The following is a 24,148-nucleotide window of genomic DNA, read 5'->3' on the forward strand; positions in this document are numbered from 1 at the left end:
CTGTACCCAGCCTGCAGACCCTTTCATATACTCTTTTCTGCTGTATCCTGCAGAAGAAAAACTATACTTCTCAAAGTCAGGAGGTTGCTCTGCCTGTATTTGTCAATCTTCCCTTCAGATGGAAATTACTTTTTTCAGCAAGACAAGCTTCTCAGAAATATGTGCCAACTGCTACACTCCACTGCTTGCACACGTGTTAGGCATATGACAGAACAAATTAAATGGAAAGTGCACAGGAGCAGCGGGTGCACTATCACCTGCTTCTGAGTGCTTAGACAGAGAGAAGCACTTGGGGTTGGAAATGCCACTCTTCGGTAATGCAGGTTATGTAGGGTTTAGAGCCAAGCAGATGGCACCGAATGAGGATGTTCAGATCTGGTGGGTGACAGTGAGATTTTAGAGAAAACACATCATTGACTACCATTCCTCTCTTCACTGTGTCCTCTACAACATTCATTGCCCACCAGCTGTGATACTGCTTCTGTTACCTGTGGGCACAGTAAGCAGCATTAAAAACTATGCCCATGTGCAGTACAACTCAATAAACTGAAGCGTGAGACCTCAGAGCAGGAAAGTATGGCAGGGTCCGTGTGCATTCTTAACACTGAGATCTTCTAAGCAAACGGCTGCTTTGTTTTTCCTGCCACTACTTGAAGCTTGTCACTGGATTCTCCCTTGTCAGAAGCAGAACTCCCAACCAACCTCTCCACACATTCCACAGCATCCTTCTTCCTCACGGACTTGGGCTGATATGCTTTACCCCATTTCCTGAACTGCTGCCCAGAGCTTCCCACTGCACTGGGTGTGAGCCACCAGGGCACCTCATCACTGCGGCTCTCCTTCCTGAGTAGGCTGAGGGCAAGGGGGAACCACTCCCGTGCCTCCCCCACGTCCCCAGGCGGGCTAGGCCCGGGGAAGCCCAGCGTCTTAGGCCGGGCCGGACGGCGGGGGTTGTCACCCCAGATGGGACCGGGGTCAGCGCAGCTCGGAAGGCTCGAGGTGCGCCGGAGGCGGGGAGCAGCGGGGACGCCAGCCCGACGGGAGGCCCGGCCGGAGGTGCTACGGGGCTACCGGCCGGCACAGCCCTCACCATCTTATCCCCGGGCTCCCTCTGTCGGCCGGGGCCGCGCCGCGGGGTAGCGGGGCCGCCGGGCCGGGAGCACCGCGCCGCCTGCCCGCCCCCCGCCCGGCCGCTCTCCGCCTTCTGCCGGCCGTGCCAGGCAGCCTCTCTCTCGGCCTTCACTACCGGGTCAGGCGAGGAGGGAGCACCGAGACAGCGCCCGCCTCGCTCCGCCGCCGCCACACTCCTCCTCCCCGCGGCCGTTCCCTCCCTCTTCCCCTCCCTCCTTCCCTCCCCGCTGCCAGTTTCTCTACAACTAGTACATCCACACGCAGGGTCCCGGCCGCCGCGGCTGCCATGGATATCAGCTAAAGCGCCGGCAGCCGCTCGGACCGGGCAGACAGGCGCTCCCCGTCCCCGCTCCGTCGCCCCACGGGGCCGCGGCGCCCGCCCCCCCCGCCGGCAACAGCGCCGAGCCTGCCCCGAGCGTGCCCCAGCGGAGCCCCGGGGGAGGGGGGCAGAGAGAGAGGGAGGAGAGAGCGGCAAGCAGAGCGGGAGTCGGGCAGAGCATCCCCACGGCAATGTCCAAGGGCTTGAAGAAGAAAAGCCACTGGACGAGCCGAGTCCACGAGATCGTGATCGTGCGGAACCCGGAGGGGCAGCTGGGCTTCGAGCTGAAGGGGGGCGCCGAGAACGGGCAGTTCCCGTACCTGGGCGAGGTGAAGCCCGGCAAGGTGGCCTATGAGGGCGGCAGCAAGTTGGTGCCGGAGGAGCTGCTGCTGGAGGTGAACGAGACCCCCGTGGCCGGGCTCACCATCAGGGATGTGCTGGCCGTGATCAAGCACTGCAAGGACCCCATCCGCCTCAAGTGCGTCAAGCAAGGTAAGGCGGCGGCCGGGGGGAGCGGGGGGCGGCGGCCGGGGGGAGCAACTTTGTTGCGGCAGTTTGACTTTCCCCCACCCGCCGGCGGCAGCAGGGGGAGGAGAGCGGCGCTCCGCCGTGCCCGCAGCCGGGCGAATTAAATGTGCGTCAGTGACAGCGCTTCGCCATGCCGCTGTGAGGGGACGGGGGGGGGGCCGCGCCGCGGGGCCGGGCCGGGCCGGGCCGGGCGCCGCTCCGACGCTGCGGGCGCTGCCGTGGGGCCGAAGGAGCGGAGCGGGGCTGTGCTGCGGGGCGCCGCCCGGGAACAGGGAGCGGGCGGCGGCCTGAGGGTGCCGCTGACGGAGGAGCCGTTCACCTGGCGCCCCGTGAGAACGGCCGCCTCATCCCTGGGAGCCGGGGAGAAGTGGGAGGGAGAGGCGGGGAGAAACTTTCTGGAAAGAACACTTCTGCCTCTCCAGTTTGCGCTTATTTTTGAAGTGCTTGAATAGCTCCCATACATTTCCAGGAAAGTCCATAGATGCAGCAGATGCTGTTTACGTGTTTGTTTCTGCCTCTTCAAACTCAGCCGAGTTGGGGTAACTGCGAGCGAGTGCGTGCGGTGAGGCTGCTGCCGGGCACAGCCCCGCGCAGCGCAGCGCTGGAGCTCCGCCGGGAACAGCCGTGTGCCCTCGGACAGGCGCGCTGCGGCGGCTCTGCGCGGCTCTGCGCGCATCCCCCAAGTGCGCGGCTCAGCCGTGCACCGAGCTTGTTCCAAACTTGGGGATTTCTGTAGTGGGAAGATGTTTGATGTCATTCATCAGCAGTGTGCGTGCTCCATAGCGACAGCTGGTAGCCTTTGCTTGGAGGACATAAAGCCGTGCTACTGAGACATAATTTTGCGGTTTAGCTTCCTCATTTTAATTGAAAGTGTGTTGTTTAAAGTGGCATTTGTGGTACTTCTGAATGCTTGAAAGAGATGCCAGTTATTAGTTTATCCAAACACTGCAAAATTCATAGGAAGTTTGACTTTCAGGCCTTCAGAATGCACTTTATGATATATCCACTTATCTGTCTAAGGTCAAATATCTAAATAAAGACATGATCTATGGTTTTCCTATTAGTCCTTTTGGGTAAGTAGTGAAGTATGTTGGAGATCATATGCTGATAGTCAGAAGATGCGAACAGACACAATCGTTCATGTGACGAGTGGGGAGGAGTATAATGGATTCTGTCTTGGAGTGTGGTGTCATCTCTGGGTGCCTGAACTCCAGGAACCTGCTCTGGAGTTGCCTCTCTTCATGAATTTTTGTGTGAGTGGTCTTGCAGCCTCTGGATTAAAAGAAGCAGCAGTGGAAGTGTCAAGAAGACAAGGGTATATTGTCTGCTAAACTACTTACTTTCTTACTTTTTTCTTTGCAGAAATGCTGTAGATACTTCTCTAATGCCAATTTCAGATTACGTTCGTGTAATACGTCAGTCAATCTGTCTCACCTCCTCACTGTTTTTCAAATATTTCATTTCAAGTCAAAGCAATCACAAGTGATTCATTAATATGTGTACCCTTAATACAGATGTCTGTCATACATGAATTAGGGACATTAGTCAGGCTTTTAGTCTGTGGATTACTGCAGGTTTCCTGAATGAGACTTGCAGAATGTATTCTAAATCCCACCTAGGTTATATATATTAGGAGTTTTACTTCATCGTGTTAACAGACTGCACTTTTGATGTGAGTCCTCCAGCACCAGCCTGATGACTGCATGTTTGGAAATGACAATTCTGCATAGATTTTTGGACTGAGACTTCCTTGTGCTCCAGCATCTTGTACTTTGCCAAGGGGAGAGGCCTTCTGGATCCAACTTTCTATGTTTAAAAAAAGATCAATATTTTGTGCATTTAATCACCTGACTCCTCCTTCAGCGTAACTCAGTCTAGTCACTGCACTCCTTGGTTAAAAGCACAGACAGCAGACAGCAGACAGCCACGTTACTCACTAGGATAACATCCCCAACAGTACGTTGCAGCAGCACGTAGGATAGAAAAAGCCGGGCAATCAAATCTTTGTTTTTATAACTTTATTCTCGTTTCAGTTATAAAACACCTTTAGTGTGCTGGAACAAGGTTAATGAGTCCATTATCATTGTTTCCGCATAATTTATCAATGATACCTCTGTAAATTAAAATAGTATGACCTTGAATACACCATGTGACTTGACTGGAGCTGCTTCTACAAAGCTGCCTGAGAATGAAATCACAGAGATAAACGTGGAGGTATAGCGCTACTGTTTATAATGGGATGCTTAGGAGACTGAGTATTTGTCATTTGAAAGTTTTGATTGAAATCTCACCTGTAGATGAAAGCAACGTCTGGCTAATTCAGTTTACAGGTATTAATTTAGTGTAGGAATTACAGGCAAGAAAGGTACTTTCGTAATTCTTTATTATGTTATGTTTGATTATACACCACCATTTCTGAAATAATGCAGTACTTCATCTTTTATTGCATTTTGAGGTGAAATACTTCTAAAATGAGTCCAGTGGAATGTTGCTGTTTTATGGGAGCTAAAAGTGTTGACTTTGAAAAAAAAAAAACTTATGAAGTAGGAATTGCTGTGTATTGTGAGAAGGAGTAAACATCTTGAGAAACTAATTAGCAGTTCTGTGATGAAATCCTCCATAGTACTCTTGTAAGTATGACACCCAATAAAAACAATTTAATGCAGGAAACCATTGCCTGGCTTTGCACTGGGAGAAAACATTTTGGAACCATTATTATTTAAAGCTAATTGTGAGATTTCATAGAGAAACACTTCTTGGAGACTGTTTCCTGTTTATTATTTTATTTAGTTGTTGCAACCTACTGATTGTGCTACTGTTGGCTAAATCAGAGAGTCTGTTAAAACACATTGGGTGAACTCTTGACTTAGATGAAGTCAGAGGCAAAACTGTTCTAGACATCATATAAAGGAGACAGGATTTCCTCTGTAAAGTCCTATGTGGTTTTTAGGATCTACACTTCCTGTGGCAGAATTTTGTACAGCAGTCAAATTAGCCAGGCATATTTGCAAGTTTTATGTGTTCTGAACTTCTTCTTACTCTGGTGAAGAAAAGGTCCTTACAGTTTCTGAAAGAAGTACTTATTTTCAATTGTGGTTGATTTTACAAGTGGGACATTTTAGATCAAGCACTATCTTCCCACGGATGCACAGATGCTTGGTTGTAAAAGTAATGTGTTAAGGAAAGGCATCCTAATTTGGATAAGTAATCACACTAAGAATCGTATTAAGAGCAATGTTATCTCTGGTTCCACTCTCTGTTCAACACTGCTGTCTGAAATCCATAGTATCTGTAGGCAGTGTGGGTCCATGATGTGCACAGACTGCAACTCAGCTTTGCTTTTAGTTTGAAGGGTTTCAGGAACTGCTGACTCAACTGTACTGCATAAACCAGGTTCTTTATTCTTTGTATAGAATTATAAACTTCTGAGCAGAATCTCAACAAAGGGGCTGAAAGCATGGATTTCAAAACTCAAGAGTAGTGCAGCAGATTTTGTCCTGTTGCTGTTGTGTGACACACCTCTTCCTCAAGGACAGCGCTTTAAACATAATGAGTAGACAGGTGATCTAATTGAAGAGTTTAATTTACTCCTAGAAGTAACTAGGTAGTTGTGTTGCCATGTGGAATTAGATACTGGATTCAATAATGCTGATACTTTATATTGACACTTTTTATTGTGTCTGATTTGGCTCTAGATCTTCAAACTTTGAATATCAACTGTAGCTCCTTAAGCAAAAAGGATTTAGTACACATAATGCAATAAGAGACTTGCCTTTTAAAATAAATATTTACTTTTTAATTAGTTCATCTGTGAATTTTGTAATTAAAACCTACCATACAGTTAACTTTTATTTTAAGTCTCTGACATGCCTTTCAGAGAAGTGCAGTAAGTTTCTTTTTTTTCCCATAGTGATACTCTGCATGTGTAAATAGCATGTCAGCTAGTTAAAATGTTAGTATGTTCCTACAGATCTTTTCATACCTATTTTTGTATACACTTATATTTTTAAGAAGCTTATTTGGTTATTTAATTTCTGTTTGCATTTCTGGTACAAAACACAGTGATATTCCTTGAAGGAAAAAAAAAGTACTTCACACCTACTACTTTTTCCTACCTTGTGGTTCTTCAGATTTAACTTACCCTAGAAATTTAATTGGGTTCTTCTTTTACCATTACTTTATGCCATTCTTATGTCAGCCCATCTTATTTTAAAAATCATTCAAACTGACTTCTGACTCATGTAGCCAGTGATTTACTTTTCAGCTCCTCCTGAAAGATAGTGATGTTTCATGTCAGAAACTCTGTCCACTGGCAATAGAATTGCGTTCATCCATCTTTTTTCTTCTTTGAGATTTACAAATGTGCCATTAAAGGATGGGGGCATGACTTTGTTAGAGCATCATTTCCTTGAAGAAATGAAAGAATTAAAGTACCCTGATTAGTTTTATTGAGTAACATATGCTTAATTTCATCTCACACCTGTCCATCAGTTGATACTCTTGACATCAGACAAAAGTACTGGTGTGAGTGGGTACAGTTGTGTCTGGCTTACTTTGTACACACTTCACCTGCATTTGTTGAAAGATGTGGATTCTGAGCTTTTGCTTTCAGCACTCATGATCTTTTCCTTGTTCCTTACAGATGGGGAGCTAGTTTCATGACATGAGAAAGTCGATTAATTGTTCATCTATGTATTTTATATATAAAAAGTGTGTACGTGGAAAAAGTGCTCCTTTCAAAGGGATTTATATGAGGAGGTGGTCATAACTGTGACTTAGGAAGGATGATGGAAATCAAAGTGCTGCAGTTGTTGTGGAAACAAATATTTCTTGCTCTTCTGTTCCTCATAGTGATATAAACAAAGGGATTTTTTTTTTCTCCTGGAGAGTATGAAGGTTAGGGTCTGAGGACAAAATGGTATTCCTTGACTATACTAACATTCTGGAAAGAAGTTTTCTTCTTCCATATATCTAACACGTTTCTAAGTGTACGTATACATTAATATTGTAGGTTGGGAGTGTGTAAGACATTGTGTAGTACTGTTTTTAGGAAGTAATTTTATAATGATTATTATGGACTTGTGTACTAATGTAGAGTATATATGTGTTAATGCATCTATGTAACGTACTTAAAGAAACTTCTTCATTCTGCTGTCCAATCAATGCACAGTATTATGTAATATTCTGCTGTAGAAAATAAAGTCATCATGAACTTTGAAATATGACTGGATAGGTGCCTACCTAAGCAGGTGCAGTCTGTAGTGCAGAGTTTGAAGATATTGATTTCATTAGCAAAATGGCTATCTCTCATTCTTGTTGCTAATGTCATTGCAATGCTGGCCCTTAACTGAGTTTTCTAGAATAACTAGGTCTGTGAGCCCAATTCATCTTAGGATCTCTGGAGTGCCCAAAATAACTCTGTTAACAGTATTTCTTCAGCTCACCTTATTTGTTTCAAGTTAGCTTTCTTTCAGCTTCATGGAAATTTACCAGTAAGAAGAGTTCTTTCTTGCAGGCCATTTGTGTTACTTTCCCAATCTAAGTTGAGGCTACCACAGTGGAAAGTGAAATGGCAGAGAGTAGCAAAAGAAAAGGAATAGAGTGAAGGGCTTTAACAAAAAAGATCTTGATCTAGCATTTCTGAAGTGAACAGAATTTCTCATTAGTAATTCATAATGTCTAACACAGATTTTTCTTACAGTTTTAATGCTCTTAAATTGTTAGCCTAAAGTTGCATTTATTCAAACCTCCTATTCAGAATATGGACTCCTTACTAGAGGCTTAGTTGACAGAAGGCAGTTGTTTGTATTTATCTGCCACATATTTACCCTTTTTACTATGTGTAAATCACAAATGCATTATTTCTGCACTCGCAGTCAGTAAATGCAGGTTGCTTGAATGCAGACATTCATCAAAAGGTATGTCATGGTCTTCATGGCTCTTCCAGTTGTCTTCTCATTTATATATATTATTATTATTAATATGTGAGTAATGCTGTTTCATTCTGCTTATCAACTTCAGATGTTTCTCCTGGAGGCCTTTGATTAGTTCCACAATGCATTAACTCAATAGAGGGGGAAATGAGACACGATACAAAATGGATGAGGTAAAAGGTGAGAGAAAAAGTCTCAGGAAAAAAAAAATCAAGAGCTTATTTTAGAAAAAAATACTGTTTTTAGAAGCCACATTTTCTGTCTTATTCAAGAGAGACTTTATAGCCCTGAGGAGATTCTCGGATTCTGAGAAGGCAGTGGTGGGACCGTATTTCCTCAGTCTGCCTTAGTTCTTCAAAATATGTTGAAATCTTAAGTTGGGCTAAAGCTGGCCCTTTAAAATCTCTGCAATTGACTAATTCCAATGAATGATTATTATTCTTTCTTCTGTAGCTGAAATCATGAGTTGTTCTTGATATGTCTGTGTTTACGTTCCCACTGAAGTGGGGTGAAACAATGGTTCACCTAGAGAAACTGGAAAGAAGAACACATGTTTGAAAGGAATACTCAAGATGACATTCATATATAAGTGTGTAGCAGTCATAGAATCATAGAACAGCCCAGGCTGCAGCGGACCTCAAAAGATCATCAGAGCCAGCCTTTCATAGGAAAAGGGAGCCTAGGTGAGTTTATCTAGCAGTCTGTCAAATTCATCTCGAAAACAGATGTACAGAATGGAAATTTACCAGGTAGTAATTAGCTCAGATCACACCACAACTGCGTGTCAGTTCCCTTGTTGTATGCCAGGTCCCTTTTTCCTCTCTGGTACACCTTCCATATCCACACCCCCTGGTATCAAAATGATCATGGTGCCATTGACCTTCAGAAGCAGTGCGTGCCCGCCAGCGTAAGGAACTTCTGTGCCTTTCTTTTCAGATCTGTGACCTTGGGAAGCAACACAACTGGAAAATAATAGTAAAAAAGCTGCATACTAACAAGTAAATTCTGTAGTTATGTTAATGAAACATACATATTCCAGAGTAGAAATCCTTCCTGGAAACAGGCACAAATTATCTTCCTTTTTTTAACACACCTATTTCATCTTGGTGTCTTCTAATATCACATTTTCCTTGTGTTTATCAAAACAAAATGGAGAATACTATTTGTTATATCATACATTTTATGGTTGTTTCCTGCAAATATAAATAAAAATTCTTCCAGCTTTGTTTCATTTATGGCAATCACGATTAATCTGTATGTTTCCTTTCAACTGATAAAATATATCCTTTTTTAAAGCCACACCTAACTTGTGTGACAAAAGTTAAAGGAAAATTAGGACAGCAATCCCATTTCGGGAGATCTTTTTCACATATAAGCTCTTATAATGCAGACATTTTTTGTTTACGTTATAATAAACTTAGATGAACTGCATTGAATATTTTCTGATGTTTTACTTTCACATGGATAGTTCTTTAACTAGTACTAAATGAAATAGCTGCAGTAGTTTCTCTTATTTTCTTACTGAGTCCTTCTTTGTGCTTAATCAGCATAAACAAATGTTATGTAAATTTCTCATGCTTCCAAAATGGTGCATTAGTAAAAACAAGGATTAGACTCATTATTTTAATTCTGCATTCTTCTGTTTTTATAAGAGCAGTTTTTTATGCTTCAAAGTACTGCAGAGGCCTGTTGCAGTCTGATGCCTATATGCTCCCACCATCTGAGTGCAGTCCTTGCAGAATGGGAAAGGTTGCAGCTGTTTAACTCTTGTAGTAGTTTGAGACAGGAGATGAACGCCTTTTCAGTTTAAGTTATCTTGTGCTTTGTTTAGGTTAAGTGTAATTACCTCCAGAATTTGGAGCAGAACCACTACATTGTTCTGCAAAACTTGCCTTAAAACTTACTTCTGCCAGGAGGTGAGCAACTCACTTGACAGAATTAGGTGGGATGCTGTTTGTTATGTTGACAATGATTGCTTTACTGGTATTTCTGATTTCTCTTTCAGTGTGGGTTTGTTATATGACTGTTGTCATTTGTATAAAGTCTGAAACCTTTTGATGAGAGGAACTGTCTTCTAGGATGACAATTTCAAGTTGGGGGTCTCTTGTTTCTATGACAATGTAAGTTCTTATGTTAAGTGTACAGTTAGCTATAATGACTTCCTTAGCAGTAGTTATTGGACACATTCTTTATCATATTAACAGAGGATCTGTAGCTCTAATTGGCAGTATTTCAGTCTCAGTGACAGAAGCTGCAAGTTAGGTAGAATCAAGCAATAGAAGTAAGAGAAAATACAGTTTTAACTGATGTGAGGCTTCTGTTACTGGTAGCACAAGTGAGTTGTCTCGGTCTTTCTGTTAAAGCCTCTGGTAGAGAAGGCTTTTTGAAAAACCTTAGCTATACTGCATATAGAGAATATATTTCCCAAACAATTTAGTTTTTCTTTTTATCTGCTCCATTTACTTGTGCAGGAACATTTCTCTCCCCATAAACTTCTAGAAGAATTACTGGAATTTCTGATAAGCCAATAAGAAGTGCTTTTTCAACACTCATTCTGTTTGGTCATTTTCCAGTGAAAACAGCATAAAAGACTTCAGGAAAAGAATGCAGCACAGTGCTGGAGGTTTAGTTGGGAAAAAGAAAGTAAAATCAGGATTTGGGGTTTTCTTAATTAAAATTAAAATTCAGTAATTAAAATACCAATTAAAAGGTCTTCTGGTTTCATATTTATACTGAGTTTTTATGTTATGCTTATGGTACTTATGTACTAAAGTACTCTTCAGAACAGATGAGTCCATAAAATACAAAAATGTACCCTTTAAATATGTGTGAAATATCACAGAGGTTTTGTGTACAGTTAATCTGACTTGAAGAAGTATAACAGCTGCTTTGCCTTGATAGGGATTGATATTCGTGTAACTGTTTGAAGAGTAATGAAATTAATGTTTCTGAATATAAAAGTTGGAGAAACAGAAGGTGTTTGTTCTCTTAGGAAACACAGCAGATTCAATTGGGATCTACTGGGTCAATATTAAGTAGATTACTACTAAGGAGCAAGCAAGTTTCTCATCAATAGCTGTAGGAGATGGCTTCAGTCAGCTGCAGAATTCCACCCTTTGTGTATGCGCGTTGAGGAGACTGGTAAAGTGATTTGCAGCTCAGACATTAAAACAGAAGTCTTCACATATATCTCTCTAGACACTAATATTATACTTGTTATTAAACCATCTGAATAGCTTCCAGATTCTAAAAATCTTTTGCAAAAAGAGCTTATTCAGATGTCTGCACCAGGGACTTAACCATGTTGTCCCAGCCAACCTCAGTGAATTTCAGTGCAGGGAGAAAAGTGGGGACTACATAAAACTTCCTTGTGTCTTAGGTTTCCTGATAATAGGCTACTAGATACTGTTCTTGAAAACTCTAAGGATATTGCTGGTTCTAACAATGGCAGTGCTTATTACATCATGTGTGCTCTGTTTTTGTGGGTTTGATTTTAAGTCTGTCTAGCTTTTCAGAAAGGTTCTATCTAAATACATATGGTTTACCAATGGAATTGGCATTATATTTTTCTGATGCAATTGGAAATTTAAGTAATTTGTCCTTAACAAAACTTAATCACTTAAAGCATTAATGTTATTAGTGTGCCAAGACAGAAATCAGATCCCATGGAGACAGGTACTGCAAATGAAACAGTCGCTGATGCTATGAGTTGATAGAAGCTGATGGGACATATTAAGGGACATGAAATGTCCCCTTACTTGTACGGGACAAGTAAGGACATGAAACCCTAACATTGTGTAAGGCAAAAAAAAGCAACCCCTCCTCTTCATTTTGAGTTTCTGTTGATTGCTTGAGTAAAATATTTTTGTAGGTCTTTACTTTAAATTCCATGACAAATCCCATGTGAACCAGAAGCTTTGTCAATAGCAAAGAAGCAAAACCATGCAAAGATTTGTACAGAATGGAAGGAATGTTGTCTCCTAAAATGAAATGTGTTTCAGAAATATATTGGAAGTGGTAAAGTGTAGGAGACCATAGTAATGTAAAATTCTGTATTTTAATGAGATATTTGTGTTTGTGGAAGTGCTAGTTGGACATGAAGTGGCACCAACCACCTAGTGCAAATACATTTTTTGAAACTCTTCCAGCCTGTTAAAGTCGCTTCCTCATGAGGGAAAATTATAAATACACTTGCAGATCTTTTTTTTTTCCCTTTTTATTAAAAAATATCCTCCTTTGTTTCAGAAAATCCTAAAAATTGTTACCACTGGCAAAGTTTGGTTTATGAATTGACATGTACAAAATACTATTACAAAGACAGTAGGAACCTGCCATTCTTAACAACTTTGGGAGACATCAGATTGGCATGGATAGTGGCTTCTCAAAGTGCCTCAGTGTTCCCATCTTTTAACCCAAACTATGTGGGATAGTTGGCAGAATCCTAGATTTAGCACAGCTTGCAAAAAATAAAGGGTGGGGTTTAGAGCTGTCAGGTGACAGACCTAACTCCCAACCCGACCCTCCCCTGTCACAGCTCCATGCCGTTCTCTGGGGCCCTGTTGCTGTCACAGAGAGCAGAGCTCAGCGCTGCCCTTCCGCTCCCTGTGGGGAGCTGCAGCCGCCATGAGGCCTCCCCTCAGCTTCCTCTGCTCTGGGCTGAGTGAACCCAGGGATCTCAGCTGCCCCTCAACTTTATGCAGCTGGTGATTACACAGTCCTCTAATTTGTCAAGATCTCTCCACAAGGCTTCTCTAACCTTGAAGGAGTCAACAGTTCCTCTCAGTCATCCACAGACTTACTTAGCATACCTTCAAGTTCTGTATTCAAGTCATCTATGAAAACATTAAAGAGAACTGGCCCTACAGTGGAACCCTCCATATCCTCCTCTTTCAGTGCTTGAGGCCCGTGCTGTATTAGAGATTATTAGTGAGGGATCAGAGGAGGATTTTACCATTTACAAACAACTTGACTTAGCTGTTGTAGAATCCACCCTCTTTTTCAGGAGAAAGCAGTTGCATAACCTTAATGATTACATCCAGCTGAGATTCTGCAGTGTTTTTTTTTTTTTTTTTTTAATTTCCTTTTATGTCTAATAATACTTCTAGGCTCTTTAACCAAAACTGGCACAATCTGGTGTAGTATGTTGTCAACACGAGAACTGATGAAAAGGTTCATGTCTCCTTTTGGCAACCACATAGCAGTACTGTTCACTGTACAGCACCTTTCAGTGGGTAACACATTCCATAGTTAGTCTCCTAGAAGTTTGATCCTGATGTTGATTGTAAGCACACTATTGCCCCACATTTGCATTATTAATTTATTGAGCCTTTTTATAAGTGCAGTCATTTGTAGGACAAAGAAACAAAGGAAACCTTGAAAACCTGATGTCTCCGGCCTGAAAAAGGGTAGCTGGTTTGCAGTACACAGCAATAACACACAACTGTTTAGTTCTGAAGATTCGTAACATTCTGCGTAGTCAGTATCACTAGGGAACACATGTGGTAAGGTGGATTTTGGCCTAGGTAGCTAAGTTCGTAACTTGTACTCCTAAAAGAAAAAAAATTGCATTATCAGAGGTTCAAACTGTACTTGACAAAATAGCACTAGTATCATTCTCCAAAAGACCATCATCAGTTCTTCACTGTCCTTAATTCAGCCTTCGCTTGGACCATGCATGCATTCGAAGCATCCTTGTGACAGCAAGTGAATGTACCTGTGTTTGAAAGGTGCTAAGGACATCCTGCACTGGATAATACCAAGCTTTTTTTTTTCTTCTTTGTGTGTGTGTGTGTGTGTGTGTGTGTGTGTGTGTGTCTGTCCCACTGCCATCAGAAGGATAGGGAAGGCTCTTAATCCGATTTTCAGTCCATCCTGTGGAGCAAGTCTGTATAGTAATCTCCAGTGCCCTTTAGTGTAGGACTACACCTGGTGGGAATTTCTCCACTAATATTTGAAATATTTCCATCTTTCTCCTTTTTTTTTTTCCTCTCCCCCAACAGAAAATAGAACCAAGTGGCAAAACATTGAAGTTCGTATTTTCTGATGTTTCTTTCTGAGTTTAATTTTATCTGTCTAACTTGAGAGCAAGTGCTCTCTGCATTGCTGGACATGGATTATGCACAGGGAAAAGAGCCATCTACTCAGTCACCAGCTAGCAGCAGCTTTTAAGTTCCTCTTTGGAAGACTTCCTATCAAGAACTGACCTCATCTCATCATGTTTATCTTCTAAGATCTGATGGATCACAGAACAAGTGTGGCATTGCTCTGAGTCAAAAGTTTATGCATCTTTATTCATATTTTACTAGAAAACAGTGTTGTGTCACTGCTGAGAGGCAATTTTTGATCAAATCCAGGAACAGCCAAACAGCCTAGCCTCCGTGTCTCTGTAGGCCTTTTTTTTGTATTTTGTCTGGCAGCTACCAATACTGCTGTCTCCTGAAAACAGCCTGCAGTTAAGAGAGGTGGACTTGCAATGCATGATTTACACAAGAGCTTTTCAGAATGCTGACTTAATAGAGGGGGGGGGGGAAAAAGCCCTCCAAAACCAAACAAAAAAAACCAACAAGATATTTCACTGAAGTCTCCAAGACAAGGATCTCTTTTTGTATTTTAGATTATTTTTATGTTTTTCTGTTATAAAGAGCATATTTGTTGAATTTGCAGTAATTACTTTCTAGATCAAGTGGATGCATTTTGTTATAAAGTGTAGATGCATTTGCAATGATCAGATTTTCTTATGACCCCTCAGTTTTTCCCTGCTGCTCTAACCTGCACACTGCAAGGGCTGTTTGACTTCCCTGAGTGTTTTGCATTTTATGTGAAACATATCTTTGAAAATAAAAGGGACCTTATAAAAGATACAAAGATTCCTACATTTGGAAAATTAAAAAATCAATTTGACTAACACTGTTATAGATCATATAACTTTAGAATTTGGCTTTGAGGGGCTCGAAACTCTACAGTTTTCCCAGAGAGCATAAATTGCAGGTGTTCTTTGGCTTTCACGATGAGATGCGCATAAAGTAATTCCTTAAAATGTATGAGCCAAATGGAGCTGCCCATGCTGAGCTGCACAGCGCATGGCTCAGCTGGAAGTGGCTGCCAGCATCAGAAATGCTCCACGTGCCTGCTGAAGGCTGCGCCTGGCCCCAGTAAGAGCAGTCTGTTTCCAGTGCCATCGGAACATAATGTGATAGCTTCTGACTGCTCCATCCCAGGGATGGTCATAACTACTTCCACCTGGGTTTTTTATTAGTCAGTTTGAAGATCTTCTTTTGCTCATTTGCCTTTGAAAAAAAGTTCGTCTGTTAACAATCAGCTAGGCATCATGTTTGCTTGCAAAGCACCTGCAACAACACATAATTTCTGCTTCGCTTATGTCAAACAAGGCAGCCAAGAATTTCATGTCTATGCTGATTTATGCTATACTGGTTGGAATTACATTGGAAGTGCATTAATTTTATGTGTCCTGCTGAGGTTTGCTTTATTTTCACGTGCCAATATCAACTACTCAGGAAAATTTTTTATCAGTATTATCAAGTTCGCAATATAGTGTGGAATATTTTGTGTTTCCTTTGTAGGAGTATTGCCAATTCACTGTTTGTAGATCTTACATTTCCATGTGTTAGAGCTGTGTTCTAAAGGTTTACAATGGAGTTTTGCCTATGGAAGCTGTCCACGTACACTGCCCATGATTTGTGTCTTTGTTAGAACTGTTTAAGAAACAAGGGAATTTAGGATGTTCTTGTTTTTCAGAAACATTCACAAAGTATTTTTGTGATTACTTGTTATAAATATAAAGAACAATCTGTCTAGCAAAGAAATGTGAGGAAGGAGGCAAAAAAAGAGTTAGGAGTGGAAGACTGCTGAGTAATGTCATCCAGTTGCCTAACTGACTACCAAGCTTTGTCAGTCTGTAGTACTGGTACTACTGCATGAGAACTTCCATTGCAGTTATATCTTGTGAGGTTACATATCCTAGCATAGGACTCTCTGGTTGTTTTTAATAAAGGCAGATAGCCTATAGTGGGAGACGTGGGAAGTTTCGCTGGGAGCTGGAGATGTCCTGCTTTTGGAGCCCTGGCTCTGATGCAGGGGAAGGGTTGTTGCTGGCCACAACTCCCCTAGGAAATGGAAGAGGACCGGTGCTGGTGCCCTTACCCTGACTACAGGAGAAGAAGGTACAAGCTGTTCATCCTGTGGGAGAAAGGCGTGAGGTTGCTTTCTCCACAGAGATGATTCCAATCCCTTGTGCTCATGGAAACCATGTGTGAAGGAGAAAAGTTATGTATGTCCTTAGCATTTGCTACACAGTCTCCATAGAGGAACTTTGCTCTCCTCCCTTCTCTCCTTTCCTCCAACATCCCTTCCAGTTGGGTTGGCACCCAAAGAGGGAGACTCTGCCAGGGGCTTCCTGCAGAGTATAGCAAGGAGGTGCTGTTCTGAGCTGGCTCTGTCACACATAACCCTTCCTGCTGGAGCCCAGCACTGTCTGTGACTTAGCATTGAGTCAGCAGGCTTTCTGACCCAAAGGGCTTACTCGCTAATTAGCTGTTTGCTTTACCTCTTCCTTCCCCAGCAAGGCTGCCTGTCCCACAGGCGATGCAAATGGGGCAGAAGCCAGTGCTCTTGGCAGGCTCCTCAGTGGTACCTCGCAAGCCAGAACTGATGTGCAGATGTTAGTCAAAAAGTCTCAACAGCTTGTTAAAGATGTTTGTTATCCTTCATCATGTAATATAGTTCAACTCAGCAAAGGAAATAAATGTACTTGGTTTAATAAGATTTTATACACCTCTTATTTTTTTGTCAATCTATATAACAAAAAACCTTGGAGAAATTGTATGCTTAATACATAAGTAGCTAAATTAAAATAATATTAAGGATTTCTGAGTAAAAAAAAAAGTCTTTAATCCAAATTTTATTTAGCATGTTAAATAAATAAATTGCCATGGTTGTTGTCTTACTTAGAGCATGCTTTCTTCATTACATTAGCATAGGAGGTTCAGTTTTCCTCTACTGTGTCAGAACAGACCTTAAGCAACTCCCCAGTTCCATGGGTTGTGTCCTTACTGGTATGCTGGAGTACATTCAACACTGATCAGGAAAATTCTCTCTTGTATCGCAGTCTTCACTCCTGTGGTTTGAATGTACTTCCATGGAAAATCTCACAGTGTTTCAAAGATATTTGAGCACTTGGGTGTCTTTGTGCTTCTACCTTGTATTTTAAATATGTTTTGTTCTGTGGCTCAAATAGCAAAACACCCAATATATGAAGTTGTTACTGTACATGGCGCTTAATGGACATAGAAAAAAGCCTCAATATTTATCAGTATTGAGTCTTGTGGTGACTTTAGTGTTTCAGTGTGAATGGAGGAAGAGTTGGAGGTAGGCTGCTTAAGCAATTCTTAGCCTATTGAGACAGACTAGTACATCACTTTTTGAAAGCTCACTTACATATTTATGTACAGCAGTATGTGTAAAGGGGTCTGTATATTATGGTCGTGACAAAAGAAGAGGTGTATGATATATCTTACTTGATACAGCAGTGAGATATGTCAATGATAACAACAATAAGATGTTCTTAACTGAAAAATCTATGGGTAGTATTTTCCATGGGATGTTTGAAATGTGCAGTGATGTAGCTTTTAAGATATTTGACTAGATAAAGGAATGGGCGAGCACTGAGGTGATCTGTGTCTGGTTCTCTAGAAACCTGAAATAAATCTCAGTCTCTCTGCTGTAGTTCCCCACTGATAATAAAATCCTCGATGCTAATAAAATCATGCAGAGTATTAAACTAATAATATGTCTGTTCATCAGAAAGATGGACTGAGTGTAAATCCATTAAAAATAGTGCATTTGTCTTCAGTAGTAATAAGGGGACATATACTAATATGACTTAGAACAATATAATTGCTAATTATACAACATTGGCCTGATCCTTGAAAAGTATTCTCTGACAGCTGAAAGAGATCCTGTATAAATAAAAGATAAAGGAATAAAGTTTTTTTGAGTTCTAGTGTGTATTTTTCATGTTCATTTTCTCCCTATATAACTCACTGGCCCCACAAATTTCCTGTGTCAGTTTTGACAGTATTCTAATCAAGTCAGTGATCTCTTTGATAGTGTCTTTTTTTTTTTTTTTAATCTGCATGGCAAACAGGGGCTTTTCCATTAGTTGAAAAGTGTCTTTTCTGCTGGTATTGCTGGCTTTCCACAAGCGTAGTTTCTCTCTGCTGGCTGGGAGAGGTAAGGAAGGCTCTCACAGTACGCATCATCCCAGTCTTTTCACCATACCGTCTGTTGAAGGTTTTAATTAAGCATTTATTTAATGTCTGTGGCCAAATATTTGCATTTGGATAGTTCCAGACAATTTCTTACTTTCCATGGGAACTGCAGTTAATGTTTGTGATTATTATCTTTGCACTAGATTTTTCTCTGAGAGTCCGTGGAGAAATCTCGCCCCAAATACATTTCCATGTTACTTTGTTATTTTTCTTCTACATTTTTCTCATTCTGTGATTTTTCTGTTCTATCTCTACGTAAATAATCTATATTCTCCAAAATAATGGATAATCTTGAAAAAAGAGACAATTCTTGAAAAGGCCTTGATGTATATTTTACATTTAGAAATTGAAAAGATCACCTGTCTGAACAAATAAACAGGCTGAAGAAGATGGCTGATGTTTAGAGATTTTTGTATACAGCTTGGGCACAAAATCTGCTGTCACTTAAGACAGTATAAACCGTGGCTGAATCTACTGTGGATTGCTCTTTGCTTATGGACAAAACTGAAACATAACACGCTTCATTCTGTTCTTTGTATTTTAAGGTACCAAAGGCTTTTCTTACTCCATTTATTTATGGGGGCAATTTACAGAGGATAGTTTTTTTCTAAAGCTGCTTGGGCTTTTTTCTTTTGTTTATTTACCTCCCAGAAGCTAGGTTGAATTCCTTATATTGAGTAAAAAGAACCAAGATATTTTGCTTTGATGTGTAGCAAACTATTAACCAGAAAATTAACTTTTCAGGCTACTCCATATTTTTGTTTTAGATTTCTGATTTATTGTTTATCATTATGTCCAGTATAAAGAGTTATTGGGAAGGATTTGTTGTTCAGACTTCTAGAGCACAAGAAGCTGAGATTTTGCTTGAAATGATCTTTGATTCCATATTTATATGCAACTCTAAACAAACGTTATCTTAATTCATCAAAGATGCATATAATTCACATACAAAGAACTAGTACTGTAAGTTTTCATCATCTTTTGTGTAATCTGCTGCCCACAAAACAGTTGAGATGAATGATACTATGAAGTCCAGTTGCACAATTTGAAAAAAAAAATCTACATATGGTAAATTACTATTGCGAACCTCTGTACTGAATGGAACAGTGCTGCACTACAGCTGGTGTAAGAAGCAGAAAAGAAACTCAGAGTCAAGGTGGCTGTATCACAGTAGCTGAAAAAACAGCTTGTAAGTGAAACATACATAAGGTTAGTGTCTTGATCATGTTGTCTGGTAGCAGAGCAGCCATGTGTTACATTTTTGCATTCTGAGCACAATTCTGACTCTCTTGTCAGATTTGGGTTTCAAAAATCACCCATCAGCTGTGGTGCAGGTAAATGTATGGGTTTTGCCAAGCAGATGTATCAGCCTTGAGCATGTTTTTATAATTATGAGTTTCTAAGATGAGAATTTTCTAATATATTCTAATATAAACTCTTTAGTTTAGCAATAACAAGGAGCTCCATTACAGGTTGATTTACAGAGTGGTTAAAATTAGTACTGGATTAGCCTAGAATGAAGGCAAATGATTTTTCTAGATATAATAAATGAAAGAGTAACTTATGTAATAGTTAAGACTTTTACCTAACCAGATTTTCCAAAAGCCATTTGAAAATAGCATTTGGCAACCCTACATGAGATTTACCTGAGAAATTAGGAGCATTTTTTGGACTTTCTAAAATTTTGTTGTCTCATGGTTAATTTATTTAAATGCTGAGCAAGTCTGGCTTGTCCTGATGTTAGAATTATGGGTGCTTGCGGGTTTTGAGCAGTAAGCCCCGGGATCAAACATCCAAATCATTTTTAAATTAGAGTGCTGAAGTTGATGTTAAATTAGTGAAATTCATAGCTTCCCTCTGTCATCATTAATCTCATTAGGCAGTATGGCCACCTAATGTTTTTGGAAATTGTGTCCTAGTCTATTAATATTTTGGGCTTCTCAGACCATAAAACATTGAAAAAACGGAAGCTTTAATACACAATAGTCAGCATTAGGTTTCTACAGGCAGTGTCTACATGGGGATGCCATTTTGTACACCTACAGAAAAGTGTACCAAAACTGGGATTTTAAAAGGATATGAGAGAGCAGGAAATCGTTGAAATGTAATGTTCTTTTTGAAACTTCCTCTGACAGAATGAAATTTCAATGGTTGGTTAGCACAGAACCCCAGAGAGAGCTGTGGGACCGTAGAGCACTGTTGATCACCAGGGATCGAGGCCAAAGTTTGTTTTGCATTGAATATAAATGCAACTTGACCTCAGTCACCATCACAACTGTCTTTTGTTCTCTAGGGTTGCAGTGTAGGAGCTGAATCTGGTGGGATGATAAGTGATTCTGTTTTCTGCTGCCCTGTGATGCATGGTTTAGCTCACTTAAAAGTGCCATTTAAATTTCTGACCAGTTCATTTCATTTGGTACTGCCTAATTCCACACAGTAATACACGTACCTTATCCAAGGGGAGGAAGCTTTGTGCATTATTTCTTTGCTGTATGCACTTTTAAAATAACAGTGTTTACAGAAGGGGAAAAGAAGATGTCCGTACATATCACGGGTGCTAATGGATCACTTCTTGTATTTGTGGAAGAGACAAATAACACGAAGAAGGTGAAGAGGAGGATGGGCTTATTTTTTTTTTCTTCCCTTCTTTAGTAGGAGTGCCACACATTCACCATAAATAATTAAGTGACCGTGGTGTATTCAGGTGTTTTTGCTTTTTGTAAAACATGTTGATTATCCCAGGTAAATACTCCTGAGAAAAGGTGAGTTGGAGGATACCAGTAACTCTGCATTCACATAGCTGCAGTATGAAGTTCTGCACGCCACAGAGCAGCTCATTTCTGGCTGGGAAGGTCTCCTAGTGCATTTGTGTGTTGTGGATTTGGAATGAAAAGGGAAGATATTTGTTGTGCAGGTCGCTACATAGTGATGTCAGACATAAGAGACGTAGGCAGCACCCAGCGTGGCAGGACTAAGCAGCCCTGGGCCCTTGTGCATGCATGAGGAGATGGGTATATCTGACATACTATATAGGAACTATTTGTAGGTTTTGTAACACGTGTACAGTAGGTTGTTCTGCCTATCTCCTACAGCCATTCATGCAGAAATGTCTGGATATTCCAGTTACCACATGAATTCAGAAACTTTGTGGATCTCTTGTAAAAAAAGGTTACTGGTAAATATGTAACTGTTATGTACACTTAACACAGTTACTAGTAACATTTACTCACTGCCAAACTGCTTTTGAACACTTGATATGCAAAAATGAGTATTTTCTAAAGAAATTTAAAAATATATATTACATTTCTGGAATGACTGGCAATAGACATGAAGGTGACAATGTGAAAAGTGCCATCACAGTCTCAGGAATAGGTTTCTGTTTCAGTGTCAGCATGCTATCCTATGGAAAGCAAAACGAAACAAAAAAACCCCACAGAATAAAAACAAACTAAACCCAACAGCATTGTGTCTAAATTTAAATCAGTTAATTCTCCGATTTTAATATGAGGTACTTACAGGAATAAGACCAAAATTTTGATGCTTCAGAAGGATGGTCCAATGAATCTTTGTTTCCCAGTAATTAAATGCTATTTGATTTGATTGTTCTGATCTAAGCTCTAAGATTCTTTCTTCTGTTTGGTCATAGATAGCTCCTTATAAGCTCTATATCTGTTGATAGTCACTTAAACAATGTAAAAGCAACAGAGGATAAAAGTAAAATTATCCTGTTAACTGCAATAAATAAATGGTTAGATTTTAATGGACAAGAATTAAACAGGGAAATATTGCCAAAGGCCTGACAAAGTGTAATTTATTATCTCTGTTTATAAATCCATGGTGGAATACTGCAAGAAATTTAAACTTCATCTGTAGCATTTTTGCCCAGAAAAATTCTCTCTAACAATCTTATAAGTATGTGTGTTAAAAACATATAAATGAGTTTTGAAGGATACCATCAAATTTTGAAGGATACTATTCCTTTCAGTATCTAAAGGGGAATTAAAGGAAAGAAGAGGACAGACTCTTTAGTAGGGTCTGTTGTGAGAGAACAAGGGGAAATAGTTTCAAGCTTAAAGGCGGTAGATATAGGTTAGATATAAGGAAGAAGTCTTCTACAGTGAGGGTGGTGAGGCACTGGAACAGGCTGCCCGGAGATCTGATGGATGCCGCATCCCTGGAGACTTTCAGGGCCAGGTGGGACCAGGCTCTGGGCAGCCTGATCTAGCTGTGGTGTCCCTGTTTGTTTCAGGGAAGCAGGTCCCTTCCAACCCTAAGGATTCTGTGATTCAATGATACTTTCTAGAGATTAAAATTCAAATGAATTTTAGTGATGAGAAAACAAAACTAGAGATTGAGTTTATGTCTTGGTTTTGGTGTTTTTTCATTGGATGGCAAAGGAATAAATTAATCTCTCTTTTTCTTTACTCCTGTCTGACCACTGCAGATAAAACTTACCTCATTAACACGGTGTAGTGATTTGCATGTTGTGAAGGTGTTCTGTTCATAAGGACGGCAGATTTGATTCCTTATTTGTGATGTGCTTGTGACTTAATCACTTTGGGTAGTAACTGGAACAGATAATCCCTTTGGAGATTAAGGAAGTGCTACAAAATCAGAATATGATCTTGCAAGCCTTGATTACTTGACCAAGGGCCATCAGCTCTCTTTTTTGATGCTGCTGCTGGAAGATACAATGGCAGCTAATGAGATTTTCTTGTGGACACTTCTGAAAACTTAGCTTGCCAGCTGCATCTTCATGCACTCACAAACTTTGCTGATTCTTGCCCAGAATTTGTGTGTTAATACAGGATTATGAATGTGAAAACTTTATTTATTCTAACCTAAATGTGTACATGTATGAGTGTGAATCAATTGTTTTTAATTCCTGAATAGGTTAAGGAAAAGTAGAGTACAGCTCTTCTTTTAAAAGCAGGAGAGGTTTCTTCTTCAGTGGTTTGGCTGGATGTCCTCTGCTCCTTCAGCCTGTCTTCTGAGGATGTATGGATTAAGGAAAGAGGAAAACCGATTCCAGCTGTTTGATGAGTGGGTTGGAACAGCACTACCCCTAATGATTGAAAGGCCGTTCTTTTTTTGTTCTCCCATATCTGAAAATCCCTTAAAGATTCCTTAAATCAGAGAATCCCTTAAAGGTTCCTTAAACGAAAGCTGAATGCCTATTTTTGGTTTTGCAAAGCTGTAGCAGTTTCTGATAGCTGTGATGTTCAGGACTCACCAACCCAGTAGCCTTTTGCAGATCCTCCTTCCAAAATCCTTTGAACTACAGGTGAGAATACAGCTCATTTCTCTGCCTTCATACACAGTGTTCTCACTGCTGGCCCGCCTCAGTTCTTTAGCTACCTGTGTGGTTTTCTGTCCTTTCATTCTCAGTGCTGTGTCGCATTGCCTTAGGAAGGGACGTATCTTTAGTGCAGTTTTTGAGACCTTATGTTGTAAAACTTCTGCTCCGTTTACAGAAATGAGGAAGTTGGTGGGAGAACATTGCTAAGTTCAGAAACAGGTTGTGGAAAATGTTTCTTACTTACATTTCAACTGAGAGTGAAGCATAGGTTACTGGAGAGTGGAGTTTCGTGGATGTTGAGCCTCTATGAGGAAAAGAAGTTTGTGGTGGAGATAGATTGTTTTTTTGTTTGTTTGTTTGTTTACTTGTTTTTTCTTTTTTCTTTTTTTCTGCAGGCAGCTGCAGGTAAACTACATTGTCGTATTGCATTGTTTTCTTATCTTTTGTGATAGCCATATCCAGAACTGTTTGGAGACCCATCCTAATCTAATTATTGCAAAAATCCAAGAATCTGAACAAAAATAAAACAAGCCAAACAGATTTTTTCTTGGTTTAGACTACTTAACAGCTTATATTGAAGGAATGATTTCAGCATCTCAAGGCTAGAATAGCATACCAATAACCAGTTCAAACTGAAGAACGATGCTTTCAG

At 40.5% G+C, this 24,148-nt stretch overlaps 1 protein-coding gene across 11 annotated transcripts in view; it reads left to right on the plus strand.

Annotated features, from left to right (window-relative positions):
* The window catches only part of MAGI2 (membrane associated guanylate kinase, WW and PDZ domain containing 2), a 735,464-nt gene continuing 712,674 nt past the window's right edge, over nucleotides 1,359-24,148 (plus strand). For 2 of the 11 annotated variants that reach the window (XM_021384480.1, XM_021384487.1), the window contains exon 1: nucleotides 1,366-1,942. In XM_021384480.1, coding sequence (XP_021240155.1) covers nucleotides 1,642-1,942 — 301 coding nt within the window. In that variant the 5' untranslated portion in view covers nucleotides 1,366-1,641. Of the gene's footprint in view, nucleotides 1,943-24,148 lie in introns of all 11 variants that reach the window. The other 9 variants (XM_021384482.1, XM_021384484.1, XM_021384489.1 and 6 more) reach the window with 8 other exon arrangements.

This window comes from Numida meleagris, chromosome 1 (assembly GCF_002078875.1).
Source record: "Numida meleagris isolate 19003 breed g44 Domestic line chromosome 1, NumMel1.0, whole genome shotgun sequence".
In the NCBI taxonomy this organism is placed as follows: Eukaryota; Metazoa; Chordata; class Aves; order Galliformes; family Numididae; genus Numida; species Numida meleagris.